The 18,616-nt window shown below is 35.6% G+C and overlaps 1 protein-coding gene across 2 annotated transcripts in view; it reads left to right on the forward strand.

Moving 5' to 3' along the window:
* Positions 1–18,616, forward strand: part of UHRF2 (ubiquitin like with PHD and ring finger domains 2) — a 77,346-nt gene that overhangs the window by 15,215 nt on the left and 43,515 nt on the right. For both annotated transcript variants that reach the window (XM_038552326.1, XM_038552325.1), the window contains exon 3: positions 2,208–2,467. In XM_038552326.1, coding sequence (XP_038408254.1) covers positions 2,208–2,467 — 260 coding nt within the window. The remainder of the gene's footprint in view (positions 1–2,207; positions 2,468–18,616) is intronic.

Consider the following 18,616-nt stretch of genomic DNA (forward strand, 5'->3'; position numbering starts at 1 on the left):
CTTTATATAGAATGTCATCTGCAAAAAAGAATTTTACTTCTTTCTTATCAATTTGGATGCCTTTTATTTCTTTTTGTTGTCTAATTGTTGTGGCTAGGATCTTTAATCTCTTGCATGCATTTCAGCCCATTCAAATCTGACCTAATTCACTATGTCTATGTAATGCGCAAAATCCTTACTTTTCAATTTAGAAACTTTTTTTTCCCACCTGGTTTTTATGCATTGACATGAGTGGTTAACTAAATGGAGAATTTATAGTTCTTGTTTATGGTTATAAATCTTAAGATTCTACTTAAAGAATGCCTGTGTTTATGAGATAGTAATTTCTTTTTTGTGGGATAAATAAGAAATGGGAGATTGTTCAGATTGCCTTATGTTTCTATTAGCTATATCAGTATCAACTCTATGCCCCATTCTCTGCTATAATAATTGTGTAGTGCTACATAAACCCTTAAATTTTGATCTGCTATGAGAGAGAAGTCTGTTTATTCTCCCAAGTATGATTGACCTTAACATTGATTATTTTTTTGTTTTAGCTAATGTTGCCTGTAAGAAAGTATGTCTTTAAATTTATCAGTGACTATTAAGAAAGGAAAGCACTTGTGTCCATTTAATGCATAGAGTAGTTTATGTGATGTATATTGTGTTTCATCTCTGATTCTTTGTCTAGCCTGGTTGATCTTTACATCTTTTTCTCTCCTACTAAACTCTTCTCATGTCAAACGTTGTTATGGCTTCAGGCTTTTTATTTGCTGTCATGTTCATTTATTTATAGTGCTTTTGGTCAGATATTGTACCTCATCTGCAGTGATCATTAATAATTTTTTATTTTGTCTGTAGTCTACCTTCTGTGTTAGCTTGGTGGTTTGAAACCTTTTTTACCTTTTAAAACCTTATTTCATCACTTAACCTAACTTAACCTTTGGAGTCCTGCTTACCTATCTTGTCATCTTTTCAGCAAGCTTCCTAATACAGTAGGAAAAACAAGCTTCAAGGTCTATGTCTGCAGATTCTAGCTTTACATTTCATTAGCTTTCATTTGGAGCAAGTTAACTTGTCAGAGCTTTTTGTTTTCTTATCCTGTAAAAGAGGAATTATTAAGCTTGTAAGAGTTAGACAAGCCTAAAGAACGCCTTGCATAATATATGGGTATTTAACTTTTAATATAAGCCCCCACCCCAGCCCCAAGCTATACCATCTGTCAGAATTCTGTTGGATACCTTAAGTGGTCTCTAATACCCTCAGGAAGAACGAGCTCATTAATTAGATGATCATCCTGTGACAATAATGACACAAAAAAGACAATAATGTCTTTTTTTTTTTTTTTTTTTAAGGGGCTTAAAAAAAAAAAATGGAAAAAACTGAAGGGATGTCTCTTGGTTATTGCTCTTGAAAGAGCCCTGACCTAAAGGCTTGACCAATTTCCTCAGATTTTTTTTAGGAGAGATTTTGTGTGTGTGTGTGTGTGTGTGTGTTTTATTTAACCAGCTTCCATATTGTAACTCTTCTGATATACATGTTTTCTAATGTACTGTTTTCCTTTTATCAGATTGCGTTTTTTAGTTCTGGATCATCCACTAGACTTGCATTCATCTGTTCTGTGTCTTACAGCTCTGTCTTCTGTTTTCTTCTTTGAGGTACTAAGTAGTGCATTTCCTAGTGTGTTATTAACTGGTGATAGAACTTACTCCATTTTGAATAGATGGGTTCGCTAGATTCTTTTCCTTTATACATGTATAATTCCCCCATCAAGTTTTTTCTAATACTTAACTGTTTTCTGTTAGACTGACTATAAGTTATCTCTAGGATTCGGAAGAAATTGATGAAGCAAATCAGCAACAGCCACAATACTATGAAGTCTTGACTTTTCACTAAGTGACATTCTTATTTAATAACTTGCTAGAATAACACTTGGGTACATAAGAATGATATTTTTTAAAGTGTGATGTAGACCCAGGCAAGGAATAAAGAAAATATCTATTTTATTGAAAATTGGAAGGAAAGTTAATTTTCGTAATAGTAAATAACAGATTTGACAGTATAATCCAAAAAGAATAGTTTTGATCTAATATTTCTAATTACTTTAAACGGGAATAGCTGCAAATGTTGTTAACCATGATAACGCTCAAAATAACTTGAGTTGTAGTATGGTTTTTGAAGCAATAAATGAAATTAAGCTTCATTAACTAATTTTAAACTTTTTTTAGGTAAATGAATTGGTGGATGCCAGAGATGTCGGCCTTGGTGCTTGGTTTGAAGCCCGTATACGTAGTGTTACTAGAGCTTCTGATGGACATTCACGTGGCAAAACTCCACTGAAGAATGGCAGTTCTTGTAAAAGGACTAATGGAAATGTAAATCATAATTCCAAAGAGAACACAAATAAATTGGACAGTGTACCCTCTACGTCTAATTCAGACTCTGTTGCTGCTGATGAAGACGTTATTTATCATATCGAGTATGATGAGTAAGTGCTCATGTTATTGAGGACTTCATTCATATTATTGTTTATAGAGGCAGGGACTTCCATGTCAAGACTGTTTTCAAATAAGTCTGAAGAAATCTTTTAGAGGTCATTTTCGGTCTGTTACCCTTTGTTTAGTGGTTGTAATAAGAGCTTCTTAACGTTCAGTCATCCCTGGCTCCTAAGTGGTTTGTTGTTGGTATCCTAATGCCTGGTTTAATTTAGTATGTAAAGAGTTTCTTGGTCTCTTTCTTTATGATGTAGTTTTCTGGGTTTTGTTTTGTTCTGGGGTTTTATTTTGTTTTGTTTTTTTTGGTATGTTATAACATGTAGAGCTATTGGGATGAGATTGAAATGTTTTTCAAATAGCTTGTTGAGAAAACTCACAGTTTACTCTTTTAAAGGGTATGGTTCGCTGTTCTTAGTGTATTCACAGGATTGTGCTTTACCACAAACCAGTTGTAGAACATTTTTATCCCCTCCCCACAAAAAGCCCCATACCCGGCAGTCACTCCCTTTTCTTCCCTCATCCAATGAAATGTTTTTAAATGTTCTTATGAAAACGGTATTAAGAACTTGCCTTGAGGGCCAAGATTCTAAATTTGATTTTTTTTTTTAACCTATTTTCAATATCTTAGTATAAAAGTTACCATTGGGGCAGGTTTAGTATTTTTTCAACATACTAAATGAACTTGAGTAATCACTCAAGTGATAACCTTAATATGTATAGAAAATATTAGGCTACCAAATCTTTTATTGAGTATAAGGTTCAAGATCCTAAAATGACTTTTGGACTTACCATATGTGTTATCAACAAGTAAAGTTCTTGATTTGCCTTGAGTTTTATTTCTTAAAATATAGAAGAAGAGTTATTTGGCAAATATTATACAGAATGGCACAGTATGGAAATAGTGTAATAAGCTTTAAACACTAAGTGAACTAAGGCTTACTAAATTTTTTAATTTGGGGGCTCTTGGTTTGGACTAAGACTTCCCAAAGGATAGGCCTGAGTTTGGTGTAACGTTAGGGCACAAATCCCTATACCTTAGAATTTATTTGGCTGGTTTTGGGGGGTTTGTTTGTTTTTTGGAAGGAGAACTTAGTCTTAATTAGAATAAATGTTAGTAAAAGTCTAAATCCAACATGCATGAGAAAACTAAAATTGTCCTAAATACTTTTTATGTGATATATAATTACATGTAATTTTACATGTTTCACTGCTGGCAACTTAGGATAGCTGAACTATCTTTGAGAAATATGACAAAAACTTAAGTGGTAGATAATGTCATTCACATCTTTAAGAAGAGAAAAATATATATAAAACAAAGTATAACATAGATGAGCTTTTGGTTAAGAGTCTCAAGTAACAGAAGGCTGTTGTATCCACCCAGAAAGAATCATGACCCAATATGGATATGATAACAAATTCTGTCAGTTTGTTCCTCATGGTTATTGGAAAACTAAGTTAAAAACTCCAGTAAAGTACTTCTTGATCTCAATAAGTTAATAAACTTATCAAGTTCTTGAGAAGATCAAGTTCTTGATTTCTTGATGGATGATGCATTGAAGAGTGCTGTTGGGATGTGATAGTTTTTGTTTTGTTTTTGTTTTTTGTGGGGTTTCTTTGTTTGGGGGATGTTTTTTGTTTTTTTTTTTTGTTTGTTTGTTTTGTTTTGGTTTGGTTTTTTTTTTTTTTTGGAGTAGTAAGCTCCAAGTGAGTCAGTAGAATGTGGCTATCAAACAATCACACTGTGAGGATATTTTATCGAAAGATAGCTAGAATAAGCAGGGTGATGTTACTGTGTTGTACGGAGCTGGTTATTCCCTACTTGGAATATTGTTTTCCATCTCTCATGCTTTAAGAATACCAACAGGACCTAGCGCATCTTCAGAATAGAACCCAAAATGTAAAATTAAGAAAAATGACCGAAGGACCCAAGTATTTAGCTTGAAAAGACACGGATCATTATAGCTTTCATATTTTAAAAGTTCTGTATAGGAGAAAGTTCTATACAACATAAATGGTAAATTTAGGATAATCTAAACTTCAAACCAATCAAATCTTGAAAGATAGAGAATGGTCTGCCCTGAATGGTACAAGCATTGGCGATTTTCAGCCATATAAACAGAGAATTAGTAGAGATGCTACATTGCAAAGAGAACTTATAAAGTTTGAGTGACCCCTAACTTAGTATAACTTCTGCGACAGAAGTCCTCAGGTTTTTTGTACTTAAGCTTACTTAAATAGGCGCTAAGTACTTATTAGGCTACCATCCCATTCCATTTTTGATACTAATTGAGTGTTGTCATATCCCTCAGTGAACTAACCTCATTTCTCTCCTGTAGAGTAAATTGAAAGTAATCTGCTTAATTAATCATATCTACAAACCTCTGTGTATAATAGTGTGATTGAGAAAGCTGTCATTTCACCACGGCAAGGAGGTACATTGGATCAGAAAACCCCAAAAAGCCAAATAAAATATAGTGGTGGACATGGTTCTACAACATAAATGAATTTTTTTTCCTAATCTTCATTTTTCCTTTCAAAAATTAAAGATTAAAACATTATAAATCCATAAACATGTTAAGAGATTTATTTGAAAAATGTTAAGATTTTTTTTAAAATATTTATTCATGATAGAGACAGAGAGAGAGAGAGGCAGAGACACAGGCAGAGGAAGAAGCAGGCTCCATGCAGGGAGCCCAACGTGGGACTCGATCTGGGGCCTCCAAGATCAGGCCCCCGGCTGAAGGTGGCGCTAAACCGCTGAGCCACCTGGGCTGTCCAATATTTTAAGATTTAAGAGTTTTACTATTTGTAATGTTCCCTTTTCCATAGATTCTTTAAAACACAGACTGAATTATTGAGGGCATTCTAGTGGAAGATTTTGTAGTTGAATCATAAGGCCTAGATTAGTCTTGTTAGCTTTATGATTCAGTTCTTACTGCAAATAATATAAAGCAGACATGTGGGTTAACATCAGAGTGCATGGTACGAAGTAGATATTTGTGGGGAGGTAAAAGGGGAGTTCCTAATTGCTGTTCTATACCACTTATCTGTTGTCACCCTTGTCTTACCAAGGGCTTTGTATTTGTAGAACTCAACCATCCTCGTAAGTACTTGAGAGGAAAGAAGTTGGCATTAAATTTATACTTAAAAGATTTAGATTCCAAGGGATTCTGAAATCCTCAAAGGTTTTTAAAAGTACCCAGTTAACAGGAATGTACAGAATGACTGTGAGGAAAACTACCATTTTTCCTCCCAAAGCCGTGATTACTGGGGAGACTATGTCTGAGGAAAATGTATTTTTTTGTGGTATTTTGGACAAAAAGGGGGAAGAAGATTCAGAAATAAGCATTTTTCAGAGTAATACAGACATTTATAAATCATGAAACGGTTAAGCAGTCAAGAGAGGGAACATGAAATTTTCCCTTATTTCCTAGTAAGCTTGTACTGTATACTTCTATAGCTTTCTAAAAGTTGTATTTCCATTAACTGTACTCTCTGTAGGTAAGGTATTCAAAGTTTAACACTATTAACAGTCCTGAACATCTAAATTCACAAGGGTGTGGGGATCCCTGAATGGCTCAGCAGTTCGGCACCTTCCTTTGGCCCCGGGGCATGATCTTGGAGTCCCGGGATCGAGTCCCATGTTAGGCTCCCTGCATGGAGCCTGCTTCTCCCTCTGCCAGTGTCTGTCTGTCTCTCTCTCTCTCTCTCTCTCTCTCTCTCTCTCTCTCTCTCTGTCTCTCCTGAACAAATAAATAAAATCTTTAAAAATAAATTAACAAGGGTGTGAATATAATCTTATAAGCACCTTGATGTTGACTGAAGGGGAAGAAGTAGACTTGGGAAGGACAATCATTTTTTTAGTATTTCTGGTAGGTTAATGTTTCTAGGTAGCATGTGTATGGCATAGCTTACAGCCATTTCGATTATGTTATATCTTAGGTACCAGACTCTGAGCTAACTTCTTACGTGGATGCTCATGTGATCTTTAGCATGAACTACAGTGTTCATTTCATTAACTCCCAAATAAAGGTACCAAGGCTTAATTATGTAACTTGCCAAAGGTAACATCTATGAACGCTCTGACTCCAGAGCCAAGAGTTAACCAATATGCAGTAAGCCTAAACATGGTACATGGGATTGAGAGTAACCTACATTTCTGTTGCCTTCAAAAGTCAACCATTTTGTACGACTTATTACTTAGACTTTGCCTAGGATTTAAAGCAGACAGCATACATGAAACTTCTGTTGAGTTTAACCCTCAGTATGTAAGCAACTGAGGCCACCATAAGGAATTTAATCTTGACTCCTTATTTGGCTGCCTTATCAGCAGATGAGGGCCAAAAAAATCTTACTCTGTTTTTGTATTAAGCAATATCTATTCTCAATGGGTTTGGTTTAGATTTATTTTAATTAACTAGACAAGTGGTTCTCAGCCCTGGGTATACATTAGTTGTCTAGAACTTAGCTCTAGAACTTCTGGTATGATTGTTCTGAGGGACTCCCAGGCATTGGAATTTACAGAAGTTCCCCTGTGATTCTAACATGCAGCCATGGTTGAGAACCACTGCCCTTCGACTAGTGGTTCTCTGTAAAGTGTATTCCTTAGCCAGCAGCATCAGGATCATTTGTTTAGAAATGTAGGTTTTGGGGCTCACTCCATACACAATGAATCAATCTTGGAGTAGCCCAGCAGTCTGTTTTTAATAAGTCCTCTGGGTGAATCTGCTGCACATTCATGTTTGCAAACCACTCATTGATAATAGCTGTTAAGGCTGGGCCAAAGACAATTGACAGACACCTGCTACTAAAGAGCAATATGGAGAAAGGGGATTGATATGACAGTTTGAGTAAATATAGTTTATTAAAGGTCAAAGGTGATACATAATAGCTAAGAAATCTGAGTGTTCATCCTATTTTGCACATGTCTGGGTGGTTTGTAGCTTGTTTTCCATTTTGTCTTCATATAGACAAAATTATTAGGATTAAGTTTCTTAATGAGATATTTCAGTCAAAAAAAAAAAGATATTTCAGTCAAGCTAAATCATCTATATGTAACTTTGAAAGGAGAACTCTGTTCCACTATGCAGTAAATTATCTGTACTAATTTTGCATAGAAAGCAATGTCCATAATGTATTTATAGGAAACTGATCTATTATGATGTGTTGGTAAATTCTTGAGTGGAGGGAAAATATAATGCTTTGTTCTGAGACTAATCCTGGTTTTCCTGTTAAGTTGGGCTCTTAATTATACAGTAGAACCCTCTAAGAACTTTCTGAATTTGACCTACGGTTAAACTAGATCTCAAAAATCTACCCTGATATGTTCTTGCTTTTAAGGTTCACAGTGCACCTTTAGTTAGTCTTATTGCCTGTTAAACAAGTGAATTTGGGAATATTCTTGTTGATGATTTGATCTTTTTTTTTTTAAGATTTTATTTTTTAGAGAAGAGAGTGTGAGAGCATCTGAGAATATGAGTGGGGAAGGACAGAAGGGCTGGGAAAGGGAAAAAGAATCTGAGGCAGACTCCATACTAAGTGTGGAGCCTGACTTGGGGCTTGATTCCACGACCATGAGATCATGACCTGAGCCAAAACCAAGAGTCCGACTATTAGCTCACTGAGCCACCCAGGTGCCCCAAGTGATTTGCTTTCTTAATTGCTTTATTAAACTTAGTAGTTTAATGTAGAGATCTTGATTTCCAAATTGTAGCTGATTTCTATAAAGAGAAAAGTAAGCCAGAAAATACCTACTAGTTTGAATAAGGAAATATGTATATGTTAAGAAGGAAAATGTTTATGGAGGTTATTTTTAAGGAAGCTCTGCACCCAACATGGGGCTCAAACCTTGAGATCCAAGTCATGTGTTCCACCAACTGAGCCAGCTAGGCACCCCTTATTTCTATATCGTATGTTGAGAATGAGTAATTATTGTCTGTAGGCAGGCAAAGTTGAAATCTTTAAACATGAGTAAATGGTTGCTCAGAGTTTTCATGCTCTATGGTGTTCCCATTTAAAATAGAAATGTCAGTTTACCTCAGAAACAAATGTTCTTTTTGTTTTGACTTTTAATAATTCCAAAGTGTTTTTAAAGTATAGTAGCTTAATAATCCTCTTGTACAGTGCCTGAGAGTGTTATTTTAGCAAGTACTTTACCTAGATTGTTTTATGTAATCCTCATAAAAACTCAGTGAAGTGTAGGTACTTTTTTTATGTGTTAAGTGAAAAGAACTGAGATTTAGAGGTTCTAACTTGCCTGATGGTGGTCAGCTAGTAAGTGGTAGACCCCAGTTCATGAAAGCACATACTTGCAACCATTCTACCATACTATAATTTTGAGAGAAGCATGCTTATAAAATATAGTAAAATATCTTTATGTAGCATATAAGGTTGTTTACATAATTTTTTTTGTCTCTGCTGTTAATAATGGCTTTAGCAGAACAGATACCTTGAACCAAAGGTTCTTGTCCATACATGCCTGTGTGCCCCTTTTCTGTGGGGAGAATCTGTAGTTCGTTAGTGTTATGACTTTTTTTTTAAAGATTTTATTTATTTATTCATGAGAGACACACAGAGAGGCAGAGACACAGGCAGAGGGAGAAGCAGGCTCCTGATGTGGGACTATCCCAGGACCTGGGGATCATCCCCTGAGCCAAAGGGAGGCGCTCAACCACTGAGTCACCCAGGCATCCCAGTGTTAAGACTTTAAATCAAATAGGATAAGCTGCTTTTAACAGTGTCAGGGCTCTACCAGGGCATTGAGATCAAATGGAAATGTCATAGCATCATTTAGGACTTGGAAGGTAACTTCTGCTAAGCTATAATTAAAAGCTCATCTGGCAAGTATCTTAGTATAATGTTGTCATTGCTTTCAGCATCCTTTAAGATTTTTCAAACTATTCTCAGCCTGTGTTGCATGTCTTTGAGTAGCCTTAATTATTGCATATAGAAGTCAGCCAGTTCTGAATCAAGTGGTATTTTTAGATTAAAGTAGTTTTTTCTGTAAACTAACAAAACTGATTTACTTGACTGTATTGATGTGTAGTGATCTATTTCTGAATGACTCCCAGAAATACTTTAAAGGCAGTGTCAAAATAGAATTTCTGGGTTTTGATGGGAGGGAAAGTAGGAGATTTTTCTTTAATCAAGTCAGTGTACTCTTGATTATTTTTAAGTATAGAGAGCAAGAATGAGAGGTTTGTTTCAGAACTCATGTGCAGCAACTGGTCTGCCCCATTGGTACTTGACTATTACTAATATATTTACCAAAGACTTCAAATATTTCCTCCAACGTTCTCTGACATGCCACATTCTGAATAGATTATAATCAAAAGGAGGGCACAAGAAGTTAGGTCTCTGACTTTATCATTGCTCTTGTATTTTATTCTAAGATCACTTAGTGCTTAGAAGAATGACTTTACAGATTGATTTCACCTTTTCAAATTTGTATATCATCCCTTTACATTAGTGTTTCTCAGAAGGTTGGTTAGCAGATGCTCTGGGGAAAGGTATTTAAAATGTAGATTCCAGAGGGATACCAAACCTCTACTTCAGCTTAGAGTGGGCCTGCAGTAGGGCCCAGGAATCTGCTTTTCAAATAGGTACCCTCCAGAGATCTGTTAAGTATTTAGAATGTTAATTCTTTTACAGTACAGGCATTAGAATCAGAATTTGGTTTGATTCTAGGTTTATTGGTAAGTTTTTTGTTTTGTTTGAACTCTTACAGCTTTGACTTCCTCATCTGTAAATATCTACGTGACCTATTTTTTTTCCTAATAACCTTAAAGTACCCAGTAATAGAATCAAATTTTCTGCATTTCATTTATTAATAAAACCAAGTTGGTAAGTATTCTTAAATAGAGTTTTATCTTTGGCATAGGTATTTCTTCGCATAATTATGTTGTTTACATTACTAAAATGGTTGTCTACCATTGTAAATGGGTTATACAAATGAGATTTCCATGTAATATGTAAAGCCCTACTTCAAGCAGTTATATATTGTCTGTGAGTATGCTTTACATTTAAGATGTGAAACTTAGCAGTGTTATCTGTTAGAATAAGAAATGCTTTTTGAACGCAGTATAACATTAAAAATTTGCTAAATTAGAACATGCCTCCAGGTGAATGGTGTTCTTATTTAAGCATATTAGCTCCAGGAAGCCATGTTTTGCAGGAAGGTTTCAGTGATATTACTATACTTAATACAGTTTGAGTCTAAAATTAGTGTTAGCCTGCAAGACATCCAAGGAAATGTAGCTTACTATTTATGTTAAACCTATTTTTGAGGAACGATGCTTAATTTCCCTGAAATTTAACTACCCAGGCTGTACTTGATGATTGATAGTTTTGTCGATTGAAAACAGTTGGCTTTTGCTAAGATGTCACATAGATGAGAATAATCAAAAGCATGTACTCCAAAGGATAGCTCTGAAAGATATCCAAATATTTTTAGTGATGAAAATGTTACTGAGAAAACTTAAACTTAGGGGTTTTTAAAATTTTTAATTCCAATATAGTTAACATACAATGTTATTAGTTGCAAGTGTACTATAGAGTGAATCAACAATAAGCTTGGAGATTAAGGCTTATCTGAGTGGTCCAAACTCAAAAGGATGCAAAGTAAAGTAGCTCACTAGAATAATTTATATTAAGATAACCTTGACTTTCAGTTCTGAGAATAGGAAGTCATATAGTACAAGAGAAAGAAGGACCCCTAGCTTCATACTTCATGGGTTATAGAATTGGCCCTTAGCACCATATAGGTAAAGTAGGCCTTGATAGATTCCTTCCTCTGTGTTTCAGTTTGAGGTTATCTTGAGGTCTGTTTTAGAAGTTGGTCAAGGTTCTAGCACTTCGCGAGATATTTCAAATAGTCTACACAGTTTTGCTTAGTACAAATGCTGTGAAAGAAGTTAGTTGCTTGGACCCATTTGCAGAGGTTGTCTTCAGCCATACATTGGACCTCAGAGGAAGCGGGGAGAATACTATGGGGACTGCCTATACTTAAACTGAGTACTGACATAATTAACAGTTGAACTGACTACAGGGTTTTTTGTTTTTAAAAAGATTAAGAACAATCTAAAAAGCCCTTATTTAGCTCTTCATTGAATTCTGTGATCCTATTTATCTAGCTCAAGGATGAAGAGGAGATACAACAAAATCAAGAGAATCTCTTTGAAATCTAGTAGTCATAGTTTTGGGTTTTTGTTTTTTTTTTTTTTAAGATTTTATTTATTCATGAGAGAGGAGAGAGAGACAGAGGCATAAGGAGAAGCAGGCTCTATGCAGGGAGTCTAATGTGGGACTCGATCACGACCCGAGCCAAAGGCAGATGCTCAGCCCTGAGCCACCCAGACATCCCAAGTGGTCATAGTTTATTATAGTTGATTAAAAGCCTTAGCTATTTAAAAGCAGACTTTTCTATTTAATGAGTTATATGCTTCCAAAACATTTGTAGGCCTTGGTATATCCTAGCCACATCAAAGTGTGAACATAGTACCTATTCCTCAATGAAAACTTGCTGTTTTATAGTTTAACTACTGTGATAGAAACATGCACCCCTTGCTTTGAGAGTACCCAGGGCTCTAAGCAGAAGAGATAACTTCTATATTCTTGAAAGAGAATAGCAGAAGTAGTACTCTAAAATTTTTAATTCCAATTTAATTTTAAGATTTTAATTCCAAAAAAAAAAGATTTTAATTCCAATTCTAAAAAATTTAATTCCAGTTATTCCAAGGATAAAAAGTAGGAAATAACAGGGTTACCTGAGGGTAGATAGATTACTATGGCTGGAACGTAGAAGGTACATAGTAAGTAAGAAGTGAAACTAAAAGTGAATATAAAGACTTTCACTTAAACATGGCAGATTAAGATGCCTGTTTGTCTCCACTCATTCTTAAACCCTTCTAGAAGACAGTAAAAGAATCAATGCATAAACCCCCCAAGGATAAAAAATGGGGTAGGAGTAAAAGACACAAAAAAGAAAGCAACAAACTTGGAAGGTAAGAAGCTAATGGGTAAATGATACCTAACTTAGCAGGCCAGAGAAAACTGGAACCTAAGGATGAGAAGCCAACAACAAGCAACTGAACTGGCATTGAAGAACCTTTGGAAGGCTCAGGCCTTTATGGAATAAAACTGAGAACAAAAGGATTAGTTAATTTATATGTAAGATCATTTTAACCACTCCTACCCTACTCAGGTTTTAAACCAAGAAAGAGGGAGACCGTGGCATTCAGGAAAACAGGAAATAATGGAAGGAGATCCCAGCATGAAGCTGTGGAACAGGTCTAGGTCTACAGAGCAAGCTGTCCAGATTAGAATGTGGTCTCTAAAAGATGTTTTGAAGCCCAAAAGATTGGTTGAATGCCTGAAATGTCTGGATGCCTTGGAGTTTAACAACCATGGCAGAATGGAGATAAAATAATGATGCAGAACAGTTAAGCATTCAATGGAAACCAAAGCTGTGGAAGAAAGGACAGGTATTAATTAAAGCATACTTTTTCATTTACCTGTGATTTCTACTTAATCACCATTTTTTTTAACTGTAACCCCCCCCCAAAAAAAAAAAAAAAGTTTATGAAGTTTGTATAATGTGCGTAAGAGCAGGAAAAAGTTTGTCCTTGCAGGAATATGGGTTTAGAGCCAGATAATCAGTTTGAATCATGTCTCTGGTCCTCCTTTCCAATAAAAACCTGTGCTTCATCTGCAAAATGGGAGGTAGAATAGCACTTCTATCCTAAGAGTTGTTGTTAATATGTGAACACTTAAAGCAGGGCCATGTGTTACCAATTAAAAGGAAGAGGAGAATGGAGACAAATGAACTGTACCTGAGGGATGGGTAGAATAATAAAGTAAAATACAAAGTGTTAGAAAGCGTGTTACTTTAAAATACAGATGTAAATAAAAGCAATAGCTAACAATTGAAAATGGTTGTATTCTGGAATAGGAGCCAAGAATATGGTGGGCTGGGGCAGGAGACTGCTTGTCCTCATTGTAAGGCTTGAGTGTTAACTTTCTGAATTTTGTACATATATGGGAAAACTGAAAAAGGATGAGCCTTTTGTTTGGATTTTAACTTGAACTACAAAACACTGTTATTTATTATAGAAATCTTTAAATTTATTCAGAGGTTGAGAGAACAGTATAATGAATCCATCCCCTAGCTTCAACCATTATGAATTCCTGGCCAGTCTTGTTTAAACCAGCATCCCCAAGCACCGCTGGATTATTTTGAAGCAAGTCCCAAACCTTAGCTCATTTCAACCAGTAAATGGCCTAAGTAGCTATGGTGGGTGCACTCTTCCTCCCTTCAAGAAAAGAAAAAAAAAAAAAAAACTTGACCAGCTGCAAGGAATGAATGCAATTAGCTGAAAACTTTTAGCAACAGCACTTTGGAGACTTGCCACAGTGTTTGAGCCAAGACCACACTTTCCTGGCATCCTCCAACCAGTGAGCAAGTGTGGCCTGGCCATTTCTGCCCACTGTGGGATCCCTATGGTCAGTTTCTGTACTGGAGCTCACCATTAGACTGGTCAAGACTTCATCAGAGTTGTACACAGTCTGATGCTTTTCTTGCCTAGCTCTCCTTTCTTCTTTCAAAGTGGCAGACGAACATAGTCTAAGGGCTTTTGCTACCTAGTCCTACTCTTTCTCCCTATCTTTTATAGGTTCACCTTCATCATAACCTTTCAGAGCATTCAGCTGACAAAATAGCCAAAGGATTCTTTTTCTAAAGTATGTAAGAAAAGAACATTTCAGGGATCCCTGGGTGGTGCAGCGGTTTAGCGCCTGCCTTTGGCCCAGGGCACGATCCTGGAGACCCGGGATCAAGTCCCACGTCGGGCTCCTGGTGCATGGAGCCTGCTTCTCCCTCTGCCTGTGTCTCTGCCTCTCTCTCTCTCTCTCTCTCTGTGTGACTATCATAAATAAATAAAAATTTTAAAAAAAATTTCAGATCTCAGGCTGATTTTCTTTGAAAAGTCTGCACAGTGGACCTTTGGCTCATGTTTGCGAACTTACCTTTCAGGAAGATTCTCATCATTTCTTGACTTAAAAAACAAACTCACTGTACCTGACTTGCAAACAGTATGGTTTATGCTGAACACCTGCTTCGAGGAGTGCATATGTGGTCACCCCCTAATAAAAACCATGTATTCTTTACTGAACATCCCTGGTAGATAATATTTCACATATGTTGTCAAAATTTGTTGCTGGAGGATTTAAACATATTTTGTGTGATTCCTGGGAGAGGATTCTGAGCTTATACTTGGTTTCCTCTGATTTTACCCTATGCACCTTTTTCCTTTGCTGTTTTTTGTTTTGTATCCTTTCAGTGTAGTAAGTCATAGCTGTGAAAATAACCACATGCTGTCCTATGAAAAAGAGCCCTTTGAGTTTCCCAAGTAAATCACTGAGCCTGGAGATGGTTTTAGAGATCCTAACAAACAAATCTCGCATAAAATTCTTAATGATTCATAAATATCAAGTAACCTGTCCATAGGCTTGTCTTTTCAAAAAATATATTCAAGTTGTCCAAATAAGGATCAAAACCAAGATCTACCCATTGCTTTTAATAGATGAGTAAAACCTGTAAGTTGAGACTTAAATCAGCAAAGAGGGAAAAAGGTTATCTATACAAGGCAAGTGACAGTTTATTCAGTTTTCCCAGAGTCTGGGCTTTACTGATTACATCCCCATAGTAGTATTTAACTTTTCCTCTGTTAATGTTAGTTTCCTGAAAGCTTATACTTCTATCTAGAGGTTTGATTGCATTCAAATTCTTTATTTGATAAGACTAGTTGAGAGACGGTGTTTACTTACATATTGTGTAATATGGGAAGGCACATAATACCTGCTTCTTGTGAAATATGCTATTAGCTTTTAATGGTTTGACAGCCATTAATCTTTACCTAGATCCATTATTTTGAACTAATAGATTTTTAACACATGTTTTAAAGTTCTTGGTGCCCAAGTTGTCCCATCTCTGGCCTGTGGAGGCTCCTTCAAGTTGAACTTGACATTACCATTCTTGAGGGCTTCTTTGCATTCAGGTATAGCAGGATGTCCAAAGCCCTTCTATTTCCTGCACAGACATGGATTCAGCCATTTCTTCACGGAACTCTAGTTCTTCTTAGAGATGGTATTTAGAGCACATAGTTTGGGCTGCCCATAGATACTTGTTTAATCATGTTTCTAGGTCTTCTCATTGGACCCAGCCAGGAAATACTTAAGTATACCATAGGTTTATATTGATATTTCCAATGAAATTGAGAGTGATAATTTAATCTCTTTAATCTTCCATTTATTTTTTTTTCTCAAAAATCATAGTTCCTAATAACATTGATTTGCCTTATCCTACTCATTGTAGTTTCAGACTAGGCAGTAGTTACATTGCAAACAATATGATTACTGAAAAGTTGGTTTTTTTACTTTGTGTCCTTAGAAAATAACCCTATTTGGGATGTATTGTTAACCTAGTGTTTTTAAGTCACTTGTAATGGTTTGTCCCTATGTAGTTAAGCCACTATGCTTCTGATTTTTAGGGGTTTCTTATATTTTTTAAGTTTTGCTTTGTAATTACAAAAAACATTGCATGGTTCTGTAGGTAAATCTCCATACAAGATACATGAAGAGAAATAGAATGTCGTCATGGTTTTTTCTCTTACCTCTTTTTATGGTAACTATATTAGTTTTGGTTTATCCTTCTGTTTTTAAAAACATATAATTGTGTATATTCACATCTGTATGTGTATGTATACAAATATATATTTGTATTTACACACACACTAGGAAGTAGCACACTATGAACACAACATCTTGCTTTTTATCACCATAGCTCTCCATATAACTCCATTGTAGGTATTCTGTGCCTTTTTAATGAGCATAATATTCCATTATATAATTCTACCATATGCTATTTCAAATGGTTTTCTACTATAGATATTTGATTGTTTGTAGTCCTGTTACAGATAATATAGCTATAAATAGATTTCTGTATGTGTCCCTCCAAGGGGATTTTTGTTTAATGTTTGGGATGGATTCCTAGAAATGGAATTCCCGGATCAAAAGGTAAACATAGGAATTTTTGCTGGCTATTGCTAAATTCCTCTCTACAGGGGGTTGTTACTACTTTGTATTCCCATCAACGGTATGAGAATACTTGTTTTCCCACAATTTATGAACAGACAATTATCAAACTTCACAAAATACTTTTAAGTAGGTCTGTGTCTTAGACTTCAGCAAAAGTGTGATGTGGATTTAAGATGTGATCCTAAAGATGGAGCTATGTTATGCTTTTATGTCAGATAGGCTTAGAGAAATGCAGGCCTTCATTAAGGGGTTATAGTTTAGTGTTAAGTGTTAAAAGGCACAGCATAAGGAGGAATATCTGTTAGGAATGTAGTTGGATATATGAATCTGAAGGAAAGGGGTTATAGTGGAGCTTATGTATTCCCATTCTATGTGTGTTAAGATGTCTGTAGATAAAGATGCCCAGGAAAAGAGTAATGATATTTGAGCACTTGGCATGTTCTTGACTTTGGTAAGAGTTTTATGTACTCCTTCCATGTTTGTTTTTATACAATGCATTGACTTAGCATATTTTTGGCTGGAATTAGGAAACATATGCTTCATTTTCATGAGTTACCTCTTATAGACTAGTTTATACATAACAGAGTATATGTAAATATAATTATGTTATGAAATTTTACAAATTTATTTCCAGGGCATATATAGCTTAAATTCTCTTGCTCTGATGTAAAGGTTGATTTATTTTGCCTTATCTCTGATGAACATGATTTTTATATACAATTTTGAGACTTGGGTCAAGATTTCTACTTTGTTTAAAATATTTCCTTGGTATCGTATCTAGTTTTGACAAACTTAGGCAAATAGAGTTTTGTGGGGGTTTTTTGCCATTGAACTATGCTTTCTTTCTCTATTAAAAATACAGAAATACATAATGTCATAATGTCAAAATATAATTTTCACATTATGGCTGAGAAAAGAATCTCCCTTTAAAAAGTTTTCTATCCTATTTAAGAATATTGAAGCAGGAAACAAATTCACAAACTTCAAAATTAGAGAAGTCCTTAAAAAAAAAAAGAAGTAATCTAACTTCATTTTACAGATTAGGAGAAATGTTGGTTATTTTTGTGACCAAACCAGAATGAAACAACATAAGTGTATAAACCCCAGGTGTTAGGCTAGAGACTTTAGGTTTGACCATAGAAAATGAGATTGAAATGGGAGAAGAACAGAACCATAGACATGATTTTTGTACTTGTCAGTTTCTTTAGGATTATTTCTGTGGGATAATGACAAAATTTTAACTGATGTTTAAGCCATTATGTACTGTTTTAAGCACTTAGACGTGATTTTTGTACCTGTCAGTTTCTTTAGGATTATTTCTGTGGGATAATGACAAAATTTTAACTGATGTTTAACCCATTATGTACTGTTTTAAGCACTTTCATTTTCTTGAAACAACCACGTGTGATACAGTTGTCATTAAGGTACATTTTACACATGATGGAGGTTTTATAAAGATAGTTTTCCCAAGGATACTCATTAGTAAGAAGCCAAAATGGGAATTTAAACCCAGCCAGTGAAGATACCAGGATGATAAAGGACTCAAAACCTTTTTATATAAGTTGAAGGAAATCTGTTTTAAGTATTTTTACTTAACGATCCTGGAGACCTGGGATCGAATCCCACATCGGGCTCCCGGTGCATGGAGCCTGCTTCTCCCTCTGCCTGTGTCTCTGCCTCTCTCTCTCTCACTGTGTGCCTATCATAAATAAATTAAAAAAAAAATTAAAAAAAAAAATGTTTAAAAAAAAATATTGGGATCCCTGGGTGGCGCAGCGGTTTGGCGCCTGCCTTTGACCCAGGGCGCGATCCTGGAGACCTGGGATCGAATCCCACATCGGGCTCCCGGTGCATGGAGCCTGCTTCTCCCTCTGCCTGTGTCTCTGCCTCTCTCTCTCTCACTGTGTGCCTATCATAAATAAATTAAAAAAAAAAATAAAAAAAAAAATGTTTAAGTATTTTTACTTAAAAGAGAATATCGAGGGCAGCCCTGATGGCTCAGAGGTTTAGCGCCACCTTCAGCCCGGGGTGTGATCCTGGAGACCCGGGAT

The sequence above is a fragment of the Canis lupus genome, chromosome 11 (genome assembly GCF_011100685.1).
Source record: "Canis lupus familiaris isolate Mischka breed German Shepherd chromosome 11, alternate assembly UU_Cfam_GSD_1.0, whole genome shotgun sequence".
NCBI lineage: Eukaryota > Metazoa > Chordata > Mammalia > Carnivora > Canidae > Canis > Canis lupus.